Genomic DNA, 21,845 nt, shown 5'->3' with positions numbered 1-21,845 from the left:
AACTGAAAGTTATATTCGTTCGTTTATTATAAAAACTAAGCCCACGAACATTTTCGGGTACCTACTTGGTTTGTTCCCTACTTGGTACCTACTAGGTTTCGAGTACCTACTGAAGTTGGTTGTGATAAGCAGTATGATTTCATAATATTTAATTTCAGAATTGATTTAATAATCGTAATTGTATTTGTATTTGTATTGGCATTTGTTTCTACCTATCATCCAAAGGTAGTTTTTAGGACACTGAGAAGCTTATGCTTATCGAGCAGTGTCCTGGTCCTTCCTCTCGATCTGACCACACCTCGTGATTCACGCGCCTGGATTCAAGCAGGTTGGTTCCTCAAGACATTCTTTAATCAAAATAAGCCTCCCAAAATAATTACCAAAAGATATTTCCCCAAAAGGGAATGTTTTCACCGTTATTTCTAAAAAACTCAGTTTTTTCTTTCAAAATAATTCAAAAAATTCACAAAAATGCGAATACAAATACATATACCGCAAAATACAGGAATACAGACAGCTTTGCAGGATTTTGCACAAAGAAGGATATTGGACAGAGTTACGGGAATAATTTCATATCATATAAAATATAAGAAAGAATTGCAAATAATAATTGCATACAAAAGCTTAAAAGACGACATTGGATACATTCGTAATTCGGAATGAACATATCGAATCTTCGTGCTAAAGAAATTGACAAATTCTAAGGTATGATACACCAGTATCGAAGCACGAATGCTTAAGCTACATGATATAAATATACTGGGTATGACCAACATTTTTCAACGGTACCATTAGTGATTCTGGTGTGTATACGGTTTGTTTAGAAAAAATTCGTCACTGCGTTTAAAATATTGAAAAACTACAAAATATTATTTTTTCGCATTTTGCAACTGAAGTATGGGCTGAGGTTTTGCTTCTGTCGTTTCATAACCAACATGAAGGTGAACATTCAAAAGCACCCTTTACTCTTTAATGTGCTGGCCAGACAACTGGTACACAGTTGAAACTGAAGCATCGTTGAGGCTGTCCTCTGAAGGATCATCTATTGTCAAATGTTCTCGTTGCTCCGCATTGGCAGCTCTGTATCGTACTAAAAACACAAATAAATTCACAGACATTGGAAAACTCTGCATAAAGAGGACATGGAAAATTGGGGGTACCTTTTTGAAGAAACATGTAGATTTATGGGTACCATTTTAGGAACATATTGCAAAACTATAAGGAGGAAAATTCAGCATTAACAAAATGAATGTCCAATCAGAAATGAAGGTATGAAATATGTGTAATATTGAGATTTTAGGGAAAAGGACGTACAAAATTAGTTGTATGATTTTGTTGTCATTTGAAAGATGTTCCTTGCCTAGCGGAATTTTTGGGCATAGTTTTCATCATGTTTGCAGAATTATAGGTCACATCTTTTCAGACATGTACGAGATTATCGGTCCAAATTTCGAAACGAAATGACAAGTCCCCGTCCAAAATTAGGCTTATGGCTAATATAATAATAGATATAGAAGGCGTGGCTTTACTCTGGTTTTTTTTACCCTGTGTAGACAATCAACTTCGCAAAATCAATTAGAATATAAAAAAATGCTAAAAACAAGACTTTTTTTGCAACGGTTTCATAAATCTTGTTGTGTATAGACAGATCTCAGAAATAAATATCTTGACTAATTGTAGACTTACAAACATTCCAGTTTTCAACCCCAAGATTTCGTTGCAGGACATTTTCTTCATTGCATATTACAGATAAAGTGTTTAACACCCCCAAGTAGCTCAAAAGACCTTACAACAATTCTTACGTCATTGGAAACAAAAAGCTAACGTTCTCTGCGATACAGAGTTAGTTAAATTTTTGAATAAAACTGACACTGATCTAAAACTAGATTAGCTGTCGAAATATAACACCGAGGATCGGAATTTGAACAGATACTTCTACAACCAGCCATGAGAAACAGTTTGCGAAAATGAATGGTAAGTGTTGAGCCAATACCTGTAGATGAATCGGTGGCTTCATTTGGAGAATAGAGAATCAACACTGATATGACATAGACGTTCCACATTCCAAATGTCCCAAAGTGCAGTGCGCCTTAGAAAGAACAATAGTAAAAACCTTAGCAGGCGGGGTAAAAACCAAAGTAAACGATAAGAGAGAAGGCGGTTTTGCAAACCCGCAGGCCTTTATCTTTCCATACATACTATACTATACATACCATGCTATACAAACTACTATGAAACTTTAAAAGGGGTAAGGGGGTGTGCTCAAAGAGGCTCAGCCTCCTTGTTTACTTAACAAAGAGACCCTTTCTTCTTCTTGCTTTTGTTTTCTGCGATAAACTCGGCGAGTACTCCGCTTCTTCAATTCACAGAAGTACACCCAAGGTTCAGAGGAATAACTTCGTCACATAGCTATTATAGCTCCCCCAAAAGAAAACTCCTCAAAACCATGAAATTCCAGAAAATGGGCAAAATAAAATCGGTGAAAAAGGGTAAGGTGATTTCATAACAATGTGGGTACTACAACTGTAAAAAGACCTACTAGATACTTGAACGACGTCATTGACCGGGTTGTCCTCAATGAATTTCCAATGGCCTTCATTTACTTGATCCAAAACGAAGCACAAAACGGTCATGATTACACACATCAGAGTAATTGTCACGAGAGCACGGAATCGGTATATCACCCCCTGCAAGACGTTCATATAAATTACAGTTTCACACTGAAAAGAAAAGGCAGGGGGTAAAATCCCCCACGTATCTTTAGGACACTCGGACCTCCTAGAGACATTTAGGGCATTTTAGGACATTTTTTCTCAAGTGAAATCGTATATTTTTCAAAATCGAGCAGCTTGTCAATTCCGTAGTTAACGCGCAGAAAATTGTTTTTCTTTGCTTTTACATATTGAGATACACGTTTTGGTGTATAGAGAAGGACGATTTTTAGATATAACCTCAAGTTTCGTGCTAAATGAGATCATCAGGCAATGGTAATAAGATGTTATCCACTTAACGAGAACATTTTGAGAAATTTCGATTGATGAAAACCCTTTTCTTGTGCTAACAAAACTTCTAAAAGTTGAACATTTTCTTGGGCCATAAGGGGCTTGTCTTGTCATTGTAGAGCCATACCTTAAAGATGCACTTTGGAGACGCACTGCCGGACAGTATACTTTCTCTAAGAAGGATGGTCGTGAAATAAAGACATACAGTACCTGATAGTATATCCTCCGTGCTTCTTGCATAACTGGAAGCGCGTTGCCCTTGACGCTCATGTGTCGAAAAACTTTGATCACCAAACCAAAGAAGAATAAAACAAAAAGAATTGAAGATATGGCAGCGACAATGATGAAGCCTTTCTGAATTTCGTTAAGCAAACAAACCAATGTAAGCAACACATCTTCAATTGAAACAGTTTTGATTGAAACACAGCATTACATTATTCAACAGGGGAATACAAGGCTGGCCCGTAGTTTCGTTTGATTGTATTTACCATAAATCAAAAACTAGTTTGTTGGCATGTTACAATACTTAAATAATTATTACTTCAGCTGTAAACAATTGTCGACCACCCAGAATAAAACCTATGTTTGTCTCACTCCAGTCGAGTGTCATCCTTACCAGTCTATCACTGCTAGGGCTGTCCTAAAATTTCACCTCAGACATTTCACCCGATAGAAAATCATAATACGTAATCAGTATACTCAATCACTATAATCAGTAAATCAAAATTACTTGAGCAGTATACTCAATCACTATAATCAGTAAATCAAAATTACTTGATCAGTATACTTAATCACTATAGTCAGTAAATCAAAATTACTTGATCAGTATACTCAATCACTATAATCAGTAAATCAAAATTACTTGATCAGTATACTTAATCACTATAATCAGTAAATCAAAATTACTTGATCAGTATACTTAATCACTATAGTCAGTAAATCAAAATTACTTGATCAGTATACTCAATCACTATAATCAGTAAATCAAAATTACTTGATCAGTATACTTAATCACTATAATCAGTAAATCAAAATTACGTGATCAGTATTACGCAATTAAACATCAATATCGAATAATCCTAAAATAGTTATTCGAAAAGATACAGCAGCAGTTTCGCCATTATCTTTCTTCCAAATAGTATGGAAAGGGTTATGCAGCTGAACTCCCCTAGAAAAACACTCTGTTAAGTCTTGACCACATTGTGTAAATGTGTTGATTGTAGGAAACTTAATTCTTACAGTTCCTCATCTTAATACACTATATTCAATACTTAAAAAAGCGAGTCTAGAACCGTCACATAATAGGTGATTTAGAAAGTCAAAAGCTCAGGACTTTTTATAAAAAACATATGACTATTTAAATCTGGTCCTTTAAAAATCTGGTAAAACCTCTGCCCGGCATTGCTGTAAAAAAGTTTAACAAAGCCAGTGAATATGATCCAACAGCAATGTGCCAAGAGTAGCTTCCAAACCAAAGCAAAAGATCGGGTTTTGAAACAGAGCACAAGGTTAAGAGAATGACAAGATTTACTCTGTGCTAAACCATAACGCTACAATGATAACATATAGATAAAACGCTCACCTTTCGATCAAATCAAAGATCAGGAGAGCAAGACAAGCGAGAATGACAAAAACTAGCTGCCATTTATAATTCCGCCAAGTTCCACGCTTCTGTTGATCCTGGGAGAGACATAAAGTACGAAGGTTAGATTCATAAAATTTGCAAATTGAAAGGACGTTTTAGAAACGTTAGAAACGTCTAGATGTAGACATTAGGTGGCATGATTATAGGAAAATTTCAAGAAATAGATGGCTCATAGCCAAAATGAGATGACCCCATTTGACTAGAAAACCCTGGGTTCTTTATGCAGTGATGAATAAGTATTAAGGCCATCCATGATAACAAGTGAATTTTACTGGGAATCCTCTCAGAAAATCATGCGGCTGCGGACCACAGAACCTATGTAACAGTTTCAGAAACGATAAAGAACGGCTCACTTAATGTATACAGAAAAAGACAGTTGTCAACACAGGGCAGAGATAATATAACACAGATAATTCTTAGGTGTTATAATGGCTCAGTGGTTAGGGTCACCGACTAAAGATCCAAGGGTTTGTGGTTCGATACACAGACATGACCATCATTTCACTTGTAATGAGGAGCATCGCCAGCTCTCTGATATTCCAGGCATAGGAATCATGAGGAATGGTCACATCGAGATGAAGGACCAGGAAAACCACGCTTCTCAGAGTCCCAAAAACTACCTTCGGCAAATGGGCAGTAACAAATACAAATACAACAAATTCTAGAAAAAAGGCATTTTAAACGTTGAAAGTAAATCAATACCTACGATAAAAAACAGTGTCAGAATTTCATCCTTAATAGAATATACCTCTATAAATATACTTACTAAAATATGCTCCCCGACGAAAATGCACCAGAAGGATAGAAGAAAGGCATAGAACTGGCCTTGGCGCAAATCTGATAGTAGCAACATGTACGGCATATCAAATGCGATTGTAAGCCATTCAATGGGTACTAAAAAGGTATTATCATCAAATGAACGTATGCCCAAATTAAGGAGGAAAAGCTAGATATCTAAAAAGTGAGGAAAAAATAAATTGGTAGATCATACATTTTGCCTTGCTAACGAACATCAAGTGAATGAAATTTTGACAATGAATAGCTGTAGCGAATTTAAAGGCACAATTTCCCAACGAATTTCGATGACCTTTTAAATTTCCATTGGTTGGACTATACAATAAGCTATTGCTAAGTTTCCAGTCGGCAAATCGGGACTTATAAACGTTTTCTCTACAATAAACGCATCGCAGAGCCTGTTGTTAACCCTGAACAGGCGACTGATGGGACATAGTGCCTTTAAAGTGATGCTTGTCTCTCGTCATAAAAAGCTATGAACCATTACTCATTTAGCAGAAGTATTCATGAACAACGAACAGAAGTATAAAAGGAATCAATCACTATTATCGAGCTTGTAAGAGTTTCTACGCTAAAAAATATGTAAAGTTATTGAATAGTAGAAAAGGAATGGATGAAAACGAACTTACAAACTAAGAAGAGAAGGGACAACCCCAACCCAGCTGTCAATCTGCAAAACAGAATGTCACAGGTAACAGATGCAAAGAAAATCGGAAAGATTAGTGGTATGGTTCAAAAATCATCAGGCATTAAACAAAAATCATTAACACAGTGTCTGACGGTCGAACGCGAACCGAATACATGTCTTAACGTCTGACTTGACGAGTGCTTTTCTTGAAAGACTCAGCCCTCTACAAAGCTAGAAAATATTTAGGTGTATCGGCACCGCAATGATAAAAAGTACTTCTTAGGAGGTATTGAAGGGGGGCGGTTGGCGTTCTTGTAGCCCTCTCGCAGTCCCGATTCAGTATCTATCTTGCCTCTATCCTGCCTACATCTCATCTTTCAAAGTAGAGAATACTTCATTGTATTAGAACATTTCATTAAATATAGAACATTTCATTAAATATAAGAAGGTAACAAAACATCACGTAAAACGAAACAGAAACCATAAAATACTCACTTCTCCAGTAGGATCGGTGCCCGTGGCTGGGCCTTGATGCGGCGGAAGAAAAATATTAATGCTGCTATGAGAAACGGAGTCAGAACTGTTTTTGCTATGAACCAGGCCCTTGTGTATGATCCATTCTGGTGAATTTCCTACAGATAACGGTATCGAAAGTATAAGAAACGCTACAATGAAAATCCCAAACGGGACTCCAAAAAATCACAAACTTCAAAATTCTTGGCTGTGAATTATTCTTTAGTATATTCAAAGGAGATTAGGGTATAAAAGGAGTTTCAAGGTTGGCGTTATTTTTGCCATTTTTGCAACACCAAAAATGATAAACTTATATACTCACAACAAAATGCAGTCCCTTCAAAACACCAAAGCACCGGGTATTTGGTTTCAGCTGCATGTTTATTAAATAATACGGATGTTGTATGCTGCCAATTTCCAGGAAATGCATGTCCTCACAAGTGTAATAGCCCTCCATTTTGTCACCCTGAAAATAATCGCGAGCCATGAATAACAGGAATGATTTGTTATTCAAACAGGGAAAGCACACAGCACCTTTAATAATAAAAGTCATTGCTTAGATCACACCTGTAGATAACAAACAAAGGTTTATAAATTATTTAGCTTGCTTTGGTACAGTTTATACGCAACATAATTAAAATATTAGTGATACATATATTTAAAGAGGAACTCCAGCCTCTCAAGAGTGTTTTTCATTAGATTAATCATTGCAATTTTTTGTGTTATGTTGCTAACAAACTTCAGCTATGCTAACAAACTAATTTGAAAAAATTATATGTCACATAAAAGTAAATCAAAGTAAAACGGAAATTCTACCTCTGTGCGATACTGAGTAAGCAGACATTTCAGGGGTCTTTTTTCATTGTCAGTTTGTTTATACAGTGTCCATTTGTCTGATAATTTATCCTTGTATCCAACTTTTGCTTTGTAGTAAATGGTACATTCTAAATAAAAGCAAAAAATTCATCAAAAACTCAACCCATTTAGCACATTCTTACAAAACTACAATGATGAACATCTTTCAGTTTCAAATTTCAATATATTTCAAATACCCAGAGTTGTACAAGATTAAGTACAGCTAGCCAATATTTAACCTATCAGCATGCATGCTCTCATTAACTCAAACATGACCATAAAATATTTCATATTGTTTAAAGCAACCAGATAAGAATGAAGGATTTTATTCCATAAGAGTTGCTAATCTACATACAACTTACACAAAAAGGCACGATTTGACAGGTACAAGTTAATATTTACAAAAACTTTAGTTCATTTTGCAACACTTTCACAGAAGTAAGTGATTTACAGATTGAACAAACCACATTTTTTTCAACTAACTTAAATCTTAACATCAGCCAGTGTGTGATGAAAACTTGAAATGCAAAATAACTTTTTAGCTGAACAATTCAACTTAACTTGGCATCTAAATCTATTTATAGAAAACAAAAGGTCAGATATTGCAACACTGTAAAAGCTCTATTTACAAAGGTTTTAAGTTTAGCCCCACATATATTCCAACTGTAAACTTAAAGATATCTTTATCTAGCTTTCTATCCTCGTACTAATGTGAGCTAATGTAAGATTAAATGTGAGAAACAAACAATAAATGATCACACCTTTAGTACGGTTGAATACTTCAGGACCAACTTTTGCGTCAAACTCCATATCTATTTCTGTGTTCATTGAAACAACCACAAATTGTTGATAGGGGCTGAATTCAAGACCAGGATGAGGCATATGAACACTGAAAACGACATCACTGATGCCTATCTTGCTATTGATCTTGCCAATTGTCACTAAACAAAAGGAAAGTGAATTAATCAAACGCTATGTACACTATGCTGACTCATCAAATGAGCTTTCAATAAATGTTACTGTCACCACAAAAAAATACAAAACTGTACTTTGCAGAAAGCATATGCACAAGGAGAAATATTGAACACCTATAAATTCAACCCTTAAAGTTGATGGTTCAAACAAAAAATATTATGGTAGCTTTGGTATTTTCCACCCAGCCTCAAATAACTGCCTTGAGGAAACACTAAGACGACTAAAAGCAGCAAGTAAAGAAACATGACAATCTACCACATCCTGCAGTTAGCCCAGGACAAATGACCTGTCCATACAAATGAGTGCTTTAAAAAATTCACTTTTACATGTTGAGCACTCGGATATCTTAACACTGCCTGAGATCTAAAATCATTCAAAAACAAATGTATGAGCTTACAGAACAAACTAGAAACACATAAAGAACATAGGATCTCAGAGAAATGACAGCTTAGCTTTGAAGAGTTGCCATTTGTTTGGCTGTATGTTGCTATTTTATCATTCGATAATATTTATTGGTTAGTTTTGTTTCATCATATTTTAATATAATTTTCTGTATCATTCTGGGGCCATGATTCACAAATTTTCATATCTTTAAATGTCAAGCTTTATCCCTTCATCACCCTCAATATTCACCGAATATTTAATGAAATTTGTGAGTTATCATTTCATAGAAACATACCCTCTTCACATGGAGCATTGGCATCCTTCACCTCTTTGCTGCCATCTGTATATGTTCTCCGATACCATGCTTCACCCCATGGCTTTCCCTTGGAGTTACATGGAGTTGCAATGTGCAGTAATGCAGTAGCAGGTGTCGATACTGTGAAAAATATTAAATTTAAACAGTTATAAAAACTATTGATACATTGCCTAAAAGGGATATTTACATTAGTTTTTGGCAATCAATGAATTTCACAGATTCTCGTGTTCAAAATTCAAAGGACAACCAAGTAGGTGCTCTTCACATCAAAAAATATACCGCCCCCAGCAGAAGACAGATGGGAATTTTAATAGCAAAGTTAATCCTGGAACTGGGTTTTAAAAAATCCAGCCAAAAAAAATTTAGTGGCATAACTTCTATATTACCAAGAAATACCAAGAAATAAAGATAAATAATTTTAGCTTTACTTACTTCGATTATGCATATTATCTCTTGGAATTTTTTTCATAAAAACAGTTTTGTGTGAAAAGTGTTGATTATTTGTGGGACGGGGGTTATCTATAATGTGCATCAGTTTGAATGTGCTCTAGCTTATTTGCAAGTTAATGACATTTTAAAAAGTGACTTTAGGAATGCAAAGAATCTTGAATTGCCACTTAATTAAAATTAGCGCAATCGTGCTTGTAAGTGTTTCATTCATTCACTCAACACAGTGTTATTATTCAACAATGAAAAATGTTTAGTGAATAAAATTTGTGCTTATGTTTATTTGAGAATAGAGCAACAGCTGATAAAGTACACACATAGATAAGATTCAGCTTACCAGAACCGTGATTTGCTTTTGGTGCACCAGTTAAACACCGGATAAGGACTCCGGATCATGAGTGCAACAAATTAGAAATTCTCAACTTCAAAGCACCGGACAGGTACATTACCTTTAGTGCCTCCAAGAACAAAAAATATAACGACTGAAGCCAACGCAACACCGGTAAAAATTATAAGCTGTTTTCTTGTGAGCGACTCAAGCAACACACCAGCCATTTCGATGCTAGTCTCTTCTTTCCCTCGCCAACCAAATAGGCCAATTTATCTTTTGGTCAAAGATTGAGCATTGGAGGTTTAACTCGATTCAGACGAACTTTTATCTTCACAGAATGCCGACTTCCTGTTGTCGATTCACTGAAGGGTTTCAGGAACAATATTAGACACGCTGATTGGTGCTTGGGACAAAATGTGATTGTTACCCGACTTCGAAGAGATATCCTTTCGGCAAATAAGAGGAAAAGGCGGGGAATTTGTCAACTTGAAGGACAAAACACCATTGATTGAATATTTGTGGCGCATGGTATTGCAAGTGAGTCACTGGACCCCGTTCATAAAAACCCTTTTGGAAAGCACATATATGACCAAAATCAGAATATTCCAAAGCAGACTACATGGAGAAATTTTCTCCTTAACAGACATCTAGAAATCGGGACAATGCTTTAGAGACACTTTTAGAGACAGACACTGCAAAATCTTTAAAAATTACTTTTTATTAGATTGATGATCGATCACTATTTTTTTGAGCCGACAGAGAAATGTGTATAATAAGCAATATATTGCTTCAAACTGTTCAGTTCAAGAAGGAAGCATACCACTCCACGAGAATCGCGTACGCCTTTGGCAAAAATCCGGTTAAATTCTAGAAAAATTGCCGAAAATCCTTAAAAATCTTAACATTAAGAAAGATCTCGCACGGTGTTTGGAAAAAGTGATACATTCCTCACATCCAGCTGAGGGACCATTTCGAAAATCTCAAGATTTCAAAGGTCTTTGAAATTGACAATTAACAACAAGTTCAAGCTTGTTGCCTCAGCCATTTTCAATCTTTGTTGCATTGTTGATGTTGATAGCGTTATCCAGCTGAGTGATATCGAAGGCTTGTGTCATCAGCAAACATGTTCAATTCAGTTTCTCAATGTCAGATTTCACCAGGTAAAAAAGTCCATAATAATCAACGAAATGTACAATTCTTGGTTTCGGGTTGATTTCATCGATTTTACATCTTGTTGTCTCCTTGGTCTGGTCGCGCGTAAACAGCAGAGGCCCGAGTTATGACCTTTGTGGTACACCAGCATGAATGCTTTCAATCAAAAGGTCTACGCGATTGAAGCTAGAGCGCTGCTGCAACTGGGAAACGTTATCAACCAGTCCTATTCGCTTGCCGAGATCCATCGGCGGTTTAAGCCAACACGCCCCTCCTGGTGGATTGAAATTAATGTGTTGGTAAAATTGGTTAGAAAATTCACAGGTATGTTTTTAAAGAGCCTTAACTGATAGGTAAAGCTGAAATAGAACGATAATTGGAATTTTCTGCCCTAACTCACTTCCAAACGCTCGATGGAAAGTTCCAGACTATTTCTCTTACAAGAATCTATTTGTTTGTTGGTAAGGGGATTACATTTAAGGTGTGTTTTGTATGAAGTGCTTAGAACTACACTTTTCTTAGAAAATCTTTATATTCACTGAAACACAATAAAACTAAACCAAATGGTCCCTATATCATGACAAAATTCTCCACATTGTAACATAAGACAATAGAGACAAGTCGAGAGAGAGGGATTCCACTGTTTCTCAAACGAGTGAATCCAATGCTATTAAAAATCTATATGAAACCAGAGCAGTTAATAAGAAGAAATAGTCCAATTACTATTGTCTAGGATTGAAGAAAATACAAAATCTGTTTAATACTACTGAGAATAATTGATGGCTAATGCAAAACACTTAACAATTAATTTTGATACTTAATAATACAACAGCCAAGATTATATTATAAAAAAATCCAAGCACCTGATTCAATTCTGCAGCTAATGCAGTAATAAAAAGTACTAAAATTGAGAATAACAGAAACAAACAGATTTCCAACGAGTCTAAAGTTAAAAAGAAAAGGAAAAGATCCGTTAAACTAATGCGGATCAAAATTGGGCAACATAACTTAAAATTATAGTAAAGTTAAGAACAGAGATTTCAATTTAACTCAGTCCAATCCATCTTAAATCCGAAATTACAACTGCGAGCTAAAAAGTCCTGCCTCCTAAAAGTTTACTCAATTTGAAAATCTAATTCAGTCAGGATAGATTAGTGTTCTTTGACAATGTTCAGGGCAGCTTTAACACAGAGGAGTCGGTGAATCGACTTGATGCATCCTCTGGTTAGAATTGCTTGAATTATCAACGACCAAGAGTTGGAGTGGGAATACCAGGTCATTCTTGGTAATGCGGGGTTTATCTAAAACTGACTAAGGTGTTTGGAATTCTTACTCGTTTAAGTTCTGAAGTCGAAGCTACAATTCTGGCTAGTAACGAAAAGGTGTAAAATTTGGGGTCTTTCTACAAAATCAGACGTCATAGAATCGGACCACGATAAAGGAAAACGCACAATTTCGAAATACCACCGACAAAATATGAGATTATAACACAGTATGTTAATAAAAATTCAAATTGTGGGGTCAAAAAGCCTGCTGGGTAACGCACAGTTACAGATCTCACACTACAGTATATAATCTACCTTTTGATATTGTCACTTTAAACAAACTATAGACAAAAGGAGCATTCCATACTATAGGAAAGATTAAGGTAGGAAAATCAGATTACAAGATTACGACGACAATACTGTTAAGGTGATTAATCCCTTGCTTTTCTTTAATATATTAACAGCGTTTTCATGAGATACACCTTCGAGGCTTGCTCCGTTGACCGCCATGATTTGGTCACCCTTTTTAAGTCGCCCATCCTTTGCTGCAGCACCCTTTTCAAACACAGTTTTTACGTAGATCGGCAAATCACCATGCTGACTGCCAAATCCACCGACAATACTGAAACCGAGACCCTCGCTTCCTCGTTCCAGTGTTATGTCCTTTACTAGAGCTCTGCAGACGCAACGAAAGTCTTGCTTAAAAGCACTGGCTTACATTCAAACATGTTCAACTCGTTTCAGGACCCAGAAGGAGGTATTTGCTTTTTACATAATTTCATGTTATAGCATAATAAATTAATTGAATTCATTCTCTAAGCTGATTACGGAGTGGTAATTGCAAGCAAGAAGCTGCCTCAAACAATTGGTCGCTTTAGAGAGGTTGTCAACCCAAAGAGGGACAACTGAAGTGCAAATTATGGATGGGGCCGACAGCACTGATTTGGCGCGAAATGATTTTTTGTTACGGTATTAATTTGAACAGGTTTGGCAATATGTTGAATAGAGGATGATATTTTGCGAAAACAAAAACTTGGCTAAAGTAAAAAATGATTTTCTCAATCTTGACCGAAACAAGAAGCATCTTTATGAACAGAGGAGATCCTGCCGCTATTAAGAATTATATTGTGATCAGTTCCTGAAAGGAAATACGATACATGCATATTTATAATCGATTACTTGAGTTTTCTGTGAATCGAAAATCTTTTCGGATTACAAGAGTTGCTGCAATCATCAAATAAATTTCAAAGGCAAGCAGTTTTCAATTACAAAACATATTGAAACTGAAAAGTTGAAAGAAAGGGATAAGGTTTAGAGAGAAATGAAAACAGGATGATACTCCAAACGAAGGCCTAAAAGAATTATTGCCAGCTCTATTTAGAAGAATAATAATTACGTGAATAAGGCTCTGACTGTTTAGCAGTTACTTGTTTCAGAACTATATCACTTTATCATTTTCTGTTTGATTTTGTGTATCTCGATCATTACGCAAAAGACGTCAAAGAGAACATAATAACAAATAAGCAAACTTAATTTACCGACGAAGCCTTTCTGGATCACGTGGCAAAGAATCCAATGACTGAGAGGTTCGACTCGAAACGTTTTCAATAGAAGCTGAATTCCGTTGGCTGGGGGTCAACGACGTCATCGACGGAGCCTGGTAACCAATCAAGTTCGAGCGAGGTGACTCTGACGACTCAAAACTTCTGTTCAGATTTTCACTGACTGGACGTTTTTCTTGACTGGGTGTAAACACGTGGAAGGTAATGGGGCCATTCAACTGGCGCAGCAACTCGACTGCCTCAGAGTGACTGAGGTGATTGGTGGCCTCTCCGTTGATTCTCAGTATGCGATCCCCAATCTAGGAAAGGCAACGTTTGTCACTGACAAAACAAATAAGCTAAGGTGACTCAACAAAAGGGCCAATTTAAGAGTCTTTATGGAGCCCTACTTTCACCTTGAAGTACCTATTACCTGTCTGTTTAACCAACTTTCAGTTTCAATTACTATCTTGGCGCCTGGAACTCTTTAATGTTTTATAAATAAGTATTGATTCAAAATGAGTGTGCTTCTTAATAGCTTAGATTAAGATTAAGTCCCGGTGACCATTGAAAAATAGAACAAGGATAGGGTTATCATTCACTTAGGAATGATCCGGGTCGGTATTCCAAGAAAGTTCAGGATAGATATTCAGCAGGACAGTGTAGGAATGAAAGTTACATCGTTTCAACCATGAAGAAAATAATCCGTTTAGGAAAATAAGCAACTAACCTTTAATCTGGCTCGACCTGCTGCAGAGCCGGGTTGGATGTACGAAATAGTGATCCGACCGTCCCCAGTGGGCCCAGAAGGACCGCCGGTAACCCCAAGGCCAAGGACGTCATCTGGTCCCTAAAAAGAACCGGTTCATCAAGGACATATTTAATGAATCTATCAGATAAACACAGTCCCCTGCTTGACTTTGTCATAAGTGTAAAAATGTTGCAAAGCGCAGTAAAGATGATTTGAAACAGTTCAAGAGTATAATTTTTATGGAACTAGGGGGCACTGTCTTTTTAAATGAGCTGTCCAAATTTATCTCTGCAAGGTTAAATAGGAATAGAACAAAAATATTGGGAGGAAATAATTTGTCATTTGTTTAGAGGAATATGCTGTTAGAAGATGCCCTTTAAAAGAAGTTCCAAAATGTGTCTAGAAACAGTTTTGCACGGCATTGGTTAAATTTGTTGCGTTTGAAAAAGTGGGCATTTCTTGACAATGAGCACTCTGAGTTGAGTCCCTGAAAACGAAAGAAATATATAAAATGCCAGCACCGAATGATGACTGCCGTTAGTCTCCGCAGTTTAACTCGTAGACTAGGGAACGATGAGGGTTTTGTTGTTTTTTTGCATAAGCTTGGCGATCGAGAAGGAAAAGGGCGCAAAGGCAAATGCTCTGGGACTCTTTAGCATAAAGGAGACCCCGTAGTGTCTGTATAAAGACGAGAACATGTAAGAAAAAACAATTATAACGAAATACTGAAATACTTTTCGCCATACTGCATTTGGTAAAGCCGAAAGGCTCTGACACGGAGTACGACCCTGTTTTAGGCGTTGAAGATTCAATGAACCATATCTGGATATTTACTGTACGCCCTTATATTGCAATTCCCTTATGTTACAAGATGTAAGCAGAAAAACAGAAATTGCATCTGGATAGTAGCACTCAGTTTCTATAAGCATGTAAGGAATTCTTCGAAACAAAAGCTACCCTAGTTATACAGCACTTCTTCAGAGAATCGCGGTTTAATCACAAAAACGCCGACAAAGGGGAGAAAATGAAACTGCAAATGGGTACATACTTTGTAAACTTCGACCACTCTCACACCAGGCTCGATTTCTGCAAAAAAGTTGCAAGAAATATATAAATGGTAGAAAAGAGTATTCAAAATACATGCTTCTTTTCTTGCCTTACATCTGCTTCTAGGACATCTACTGATTTTCAGACAACCTATTATCCCAATGTCCCACCAAGGAATGCAATGCCTTCGAGTAACTGTCACATGGCATGTGATTCTGTCAGTTACATATCAAAGTATTAATCTCAAATCCAGCTTTTGCGATTAAAATATTCACATTCTTGTATGTACAATGAGACGATTTTCACGCAGAGTAAAGTTTCAAATGATAAAACACTTGAAATATGAAGGCGGAAAGGAGCTAATAGGAACATTCAAGAACCGAATTCCTAGAAGGAACTGAAGAACTCATTTCCACTCATGCGGTTCTAATATAAAACTTCTATAGCTTGCAATGATAATGCCTTTAAGAAAAAAGAAAGCAACTAAAAGAGCCTGACCTTCCAGTGCTGAATTTTTAGAAGGAACAGATGACATCATTTTTACTGAAGCAGAATTTACTGATTCGCTCTCCGTTCGTCTAACTGATGAGGCTCTCGACACTGATCGCAAACGAGCAACTTGCATGGAAACATGACCGGACAGCCCCTGCAAAGACGATAACGCTTGTAGTCAAAACAGAACACGTATGAAAATGAAATTGACTATAAATTGACAATTGCTTAGTAGTTAAGGTCGTGGCTCTGAGGGTTTGAGGTTCGAGTCTCTGACATAACCAAGCTCCTACGTAGATCTAATCATCAATTGACTATGATTCAACATATTCGCCAGCCTTTTTTAATTTCAGGGGTAGAAATCACAAGGAAAGGATACATGGCGAGAAAGGACCAGGCACTACCCGATAAGCATAGCTTTCCAATGACCTTATAATTACCCTCCAGATAGTAACCAATACAAAAATACAGAATATAATGCCATAATGTGAATATTATAGTTTCAAATTTTATTCTCATGCATCAAACATAGACTAATGAGTGTAGCCTTTGACTCGGAATGAGTTCGTGACATGCTTCCTAAAATTCTAAAATTCAATTTATATGTTCCGTAATACTTTAAAAAAGTCCTAATGTTTTAAAATCAGTACCGCCATAATCTTTCTGATGATGGCAAAAAAGTAGCGAAAGATTCCTAAGTAGTGTATTTCTAAATTTCCCATAGCTAATTTGCAGAGTTAAAAGCTTTCCACTTGCCTTTTATGTCGCTTCAAAGCAAGCTCTGTGTTAAAATTGATCAGATTGACAAAGTAACTTTTATTGGCAACCGGAAAAAGATATGTATATTGAAAATCAGCTTGAACTTTACAAAAGCTGTGAAATTATAAAATACCTTTAAAACTATAGCTGCAAATTCCTGGGTGCAACTTGTCAAATCCTGGCCATTAACCCGGACAATCTGATCTCCTTGCAAAATCTTGCCGGATAAATCGGCAGCACTACCCTTGACCTTAAAGAACAGAAATTAGACGTTTTGAAGAAAGAGATGAAGCCGGCGTTAATGCATTAACGTACCTCTCAGCATGTGGACACTCATACAAAACCATGCATAGGATTAGGGTCACAGTATGGATCAGCGACCTTAATGCTTTAGCACCGAAGAATCTTCGACAGGTGAACAAAGTGTAATTAAGGGCATACAAAATATCATTCTAACGAGGCGTACATCGAGAATTACAGCACACTTGTAATGAATTTCACTGATTCTACATATTTCGTATTATTTCATAATGGTCCTTCAGATTTTGTGGTCCAAATAAAAAAGTTCTAAAAACAGACTTTATGACGTCAGCGCTCAAGGACGCTATACCCAAACCAACTGCATTCCCGGAGCTTTAACAAAAACGACTCTTAGTAGATATTCTGAATTGTAGACACTAATAAAAGTACTGAGTTTGAAAAAAATTAATTTCTGCTTTATCGGTAATAAGGGATCATACGGTAAGAGAATAATATGATAGACTCCTGTACTTACAACATCCGAAATAAAGACGCCAGTATCATTCCTTTGAAACAGAAAAATATAATTAGTTAATGTAACATCAAAATTAGTTAATGTAACATAAAAAAGCCTGAAAGTAAAAAGTCAAAACCAAAGAAGTTTTGGTACCGCAAAATTTTGAACAGACCGGAAGAGCGGAAGCATATCGCACCAAAGTACTTTTCCTCCATTTGGGTCAAAAACAAAAGAACGAAACTCTGATAACTGAAGGACGAAAAGTACTATAGTATGATATGATATGTTTCGGCTCTTACGTGCTATTTTCAAATAAAAAAACAAAGAAAGCGGATGTACACTTTGCATGAATGCTTTGCTAGCCTATATTGATTCTGCCTCGCAATGGTAGAAATCTAAGAAGCTGCAAATGTGTTCGGAATAGTAAGCTTACAAATATTTTTAAAATGGCTTTAAAAAAAGCAAATATTTTGAAATATGTTACTAAAGCTTTTCGCCTGATACTCTTTGGATTATAAAACGGCAGAACATAGATCGAAAACTCTACGCTATGAAATATATATACACAGCAGTGGCGTAGCGTCCGGGTATTCAAGGTATTCAGTGAATACCCTGAGATTTCTCAGAAAAAATATTAATACGACGTATAATTGTAATAAGTAAAAAATGTTTCGGGGCTATTGATTCTGGTTGAATTCGTTACCTTCGATATTCTACATTTCGTACAAGTACAAAATATCACGAAATTTATGGAAACAATAACGCTGCGACGCAGGGGCGGATCTAGACGTTCGCACCGTTCGCACATGCGACAGTCAAACTTTTAAAATTATGCTAAGAATCCGTCTCGAAAGAGGTTTTTCCTTTACAACAACGTTCTCGCTTATTGGCAAATTTCCCATTTGTGTTTTAAGTGTATTTGCTTGGGAATTATAATTCAGTTATATTTGACAACTGAACACCGTGCAGGAGCAGGAAGATCCAAGGTCTGAATCATGCATGATTCAAACCTGGCCATAAACACAAGCAAAATCTTAAACACCATCTCTAATTCAATCTCGATCTTGATTCAATCTGATTCAAATCTCAAAGCATCCTGACTAAAAAACAACAAGGTACCAATGTAGTTAGATTAGGGTATTTCGGTGCACAGTATGATTAGTAGCACGTTCGCACCGATTCGCACAGCTTTTGTTTTAAAATATTTAACCAATGAAATTGCTAGATAGTGCGAACTTCGGTGCACAGTATGTTTTTTAGTAAGGTCGCACCACTGTGCAAAGATTAATCCGTCCTCATGCGTGCTTTGTACAGTTTTGAGCTTATTTATGCTTGGCATGGGGAATTTTTTCACTGGCGAAAAGGAATTTTCTGTTATGGAGTCGACTGGCTACATGTATAACGAGTACGTTAAACCTGGTAATTTGGAAGACAAAGGTCGCTAGATTTTCAGAGTAACAGTCGACGCGGGATGTTTTCAAGTTTCCACATTCATTACCTCCTCCATGGATCAAGGGCCTACAAATTCATTGTAATGATATTTTTCATTTTTTGCGTGGCCTGGTTTGTCATCGTATACCATAAACAAATCGAGAGAGACGACTCGAATGTTTGCCTGATTATAAAAGGAAAACCGTGTCAATACGTTTAACAATTTCAAGTTGTTTCTTGCTTTACGCTTGGCTAAGAAACAACACAAATGACTCTGTAGTATCAATTGAAAACTCAGATAAGGAATAAACAACAGTTTGACAACGTTCTAAATAAAGCCAATTTAATGTGCGTGTCGATTGCTCAAATGAGAAGGGGGCGAATATCCTTAAAAACTATGGGTGTGGTCAAAAATGATTTTTCCGATCACACCCTTGTGTGCGACAGTCAGAATACTTTCTAGATCCGCCCCTGCTGCGACGCATAGAGAAGCTGGGAGATCTTTGAAGCTAAATTTGAAGATTGAGCTACTTCATGTTGAATGGAAATCGGTCATGAATACGCAGTGAATACCCGACACGGTACTTTAACCAATCAAAATGCTCCTTTCCATGAATAATTTTTGCCATTAATCAGCTAAAACAATGGTCCTGTACGCTGAGAAATATGCAGCGTACAGCCTCAAAGTTGGTTCAAAATAGTCTCGTTTTGAGATCGATGTAAACAGTTAATGGACGTCGGAGCGGTTGGAGTGATGGATCTTCATGGAAAACAGTAAACATGACTTCATTCAAAAGCTATTGCAATGTCCTTATTACTGTTTCAAAATCATTCTCTCATTTGACCCCTAATCTTAATCTACCACCAACAAAGTGGAAAGGAAAGGTAGGCTTCTACATAATACTACACTGACTCAGATCTGTACCCCCTCTTGAAATGCCAGTTTTGTTATTGCTTGTCAATCAGGGATGCTTCTGTTTGCATTATGTGATAGAATTAAAGTAAATGCAGATAGGCCTGGATAATATCCTTATATTTGCCTGGTGCATTCAGTTATATTGTTGGCATATTATGTTTGCATTATTTTCGGAACGCATGTATTTGCATTATTGTGCAGTCTCATCTCATTACCTTCGATTCTTTCAAACATTAACTTGTATTGAAAATACCACAATTAGGCCATGAAGAAAAAGTCTAGACTGCATACCACAAACTATTTATGACTCGTGTAATGCCCTTTGTGAGTAATTTTAAAAACTTTCGAAATCCCTTTTGTATAAGGTATCAAGAGTAGGTGTTAACAGTTACATCCTCTTTACATCAGTGCAAATTTTAGAGGATTCAACAACAACTATTCACTATTAGGACATATTTCGACCAGCTAAATTTTACTGACTTTAAATGATACGTTTCGATTTGCATTACTTTTGATGAAATGTTTAGTGGTATTTTGATGTAATGAATGAGTTCGAAGAGTATATTTGCGTTAGGTTCTTTAGCAAAGTATTGTTTTCATCTTAGTAATGCCCTGACAGTGCAGTACTTGCCAACCGAACCGAAAAGAAAATTAGATAAAATTTAAATAGCTAGTCCTTTTAATCTTCCTTTTATCCCCCTATTTTCATCGAGCCACACCCTGCCTCACCCTTTTGTTTAATAGAGAATACCCAGTTGAAAAAGTCACGCTACGCCACTGATACACAGTAGTGGATCATACATATATACACAATAGACCAATCAGAAACGCGGGCACATGACTGTTGAGGTTGCCCAATTAGTGTCGTTTGCATATTGAAAATGTTACCAAAGGAGAAAACGAACTCCTTCTGTCTACATAACAGTTTTTCATGCTTATGTAGATACATTACAAAGCTGTTTTGCTTTGGAATCGATCGATATTCTGACGTTTTATACTCTGAAGAGTGTCATACGGAAAGCTTTAGTAAAATGATTAAAAATGTTTGCTTTTTTGAAGCTATTTTTAAATTCTATAAAACAGAAGGTTGCTTGCAAAAAATTTTCACGTCCAAAGAAAAATCAAGATGGACACACGATGGCGTTACTGGTTGAGTTAAGAGGCCTGGAAAGGCCCCTGACAGATCTTTAAAGGAAAGCAATTAAAATGGAAGAGAATAAGTTCTTTGGTACAAACGCTTGTCAAAACTTTTAAAAAATGACAATTATTTAAAGCTCTTTTATATGAATTCCCCTGAAAAGTAAAACATGACTAATAAATTAAATTACAAGTTGGTGACACAGGGAGCATGTTAATACACTGCGACCCTGCAATTAACATCGATTCTAAAAAAAATCAACAGGAACAACGCAAAAGTACATATAAAAAATATGACATTAAAAAAAGGTTACCTTCTACCAACGATACTGAGACCGAGTCCCTTTCCAATTGGCTTTTCTAACTCTACATCCACAAATTCACGATTATCTAGAAACGAAAGATGAATCGCTAGAAAGATTTGTAAGGTCATTGCATGTACACGTGATTCGCCAATTGATTATAGCATGAAGTTTAAGCATGCGGAACAGAGGAGAGAAGCGGTCGGCGACTTGCTGCTACGAGGGAGGAAAAATGTGATAAAAAGAAAAATGAAGACCTTTTAAGTAGGCAAGATTTTCTGTGCACATGCTGTGGTTCAAGACTCGTGTGGTTAAAGAGTCTACAATGCCTGCCAAAAGTCTTGGAACACTGACATCAATTTCCAAGGTCAAAATCAATCACCCCCCTCTCCCCTACAGAACAA

General features: G+C 36.5%; 2 protein-coding genes across 2 annotated transcripts in view; both read right to left on the bottom strand.

The window, feature by feature from the left end:
• Window positions 1–551: 551 nt before the first annotated feature.
• LOC135695219 (protein wntless homolog) lies at window positions 552–10,472 on the bottom strand. The gene is made up of 14 exons (XM_065214223.2): window positions 10,010–10,472; window positions 9,093–9,233; window positions 8,200–8,379; window positions 7,400–7,527; window positions 6,906–7,049; window positions 6,566–6,702; window positions 6,072–6,112; window positions 5,414–5,541; window positions 4,585–4,682; window positions 4,107–4,170; window positions 3,213–3,356; window positions 2,540–2,687; window positions 1,994–2,089; window positions 552–1,090 (listed from the first exon to the last, which is right to left on the bottom strand). Exons 1-14 carry the CDS (start codon window positions 10,113–10,115, stop codon window positions 963–965), a joined length of 1,683 nt encoding a protein of 560 aa, XP_065070295.2. The 5' UTR covers window positions 10,116–10,472; the 3' UTR covers window positions 552–962.
• A 1,294-nt stretch (window positions 10,473–11,766) lies between these two features.
• The window catches only part of LOC135695210 (multiple PDZ domain protein), a 45,552-nt gene continuing 35,473 nt past the window's right edge, over window positions 11,767–21,845 (bottom strand). The window contains exons 33-40 of the mRNA XM_065214207.2: window positions 21,454–21,529; window positions 17,674–17,704; window positions 17,032–17,148; window positions 16,146–16,293; window positions 15,649–15,686; window positions 14,580–14,699; window positions 13,847–14,169; window positions 11,767–12,984 (exon numbers count right to left, since the gene is read on the bottom strand). Of these exons, the coding sequence (XP_065070279.2) occupies window positions 12,714–12,984; window positions 13,847–14,169; window positions 14,580–14,699; window positions 15,649–15,686; window positions 16,146–16,293; window positions 17,032–17,148; window positions 17,674–17,704; window positions 21,454–21,529 (1,124 nt within the window). The 3' untranslated portion in view covers window positions 11,767–12,713. The remainder of the gene's footprint in view (window positions 12,985–13,846; window positions 14,170–14,579; window positions 14,700–15,648; window positions 15,687–16,145; window positions 16,294–17,031; window positions 17,149–17,673; window positions 17,705–21,453; window positions 21,530–21,845) is intronic.

The sequence above is a fragment of the Rhopilema esculentum genome, chromosome 8, assembly GCF_057945365.1.
Source record: "Rhopilema esculentum isolate cy_ngs chromosome 8, ASM5794536v1, whole genome shotgun sequence".
In the NCBI taxonomy this organism is placed as follows: Eukaryota; Metazoa; Cnidaria; class Scyphozoa; order Rhizostomeae; family Rhizostomatidae; genus Rhopilema; species Rhopilema esculentum.
Note: the sequence above shows the minus strand (reverse complement) of the source record. Positions and strands in the feature narration are given on the sequence as shown.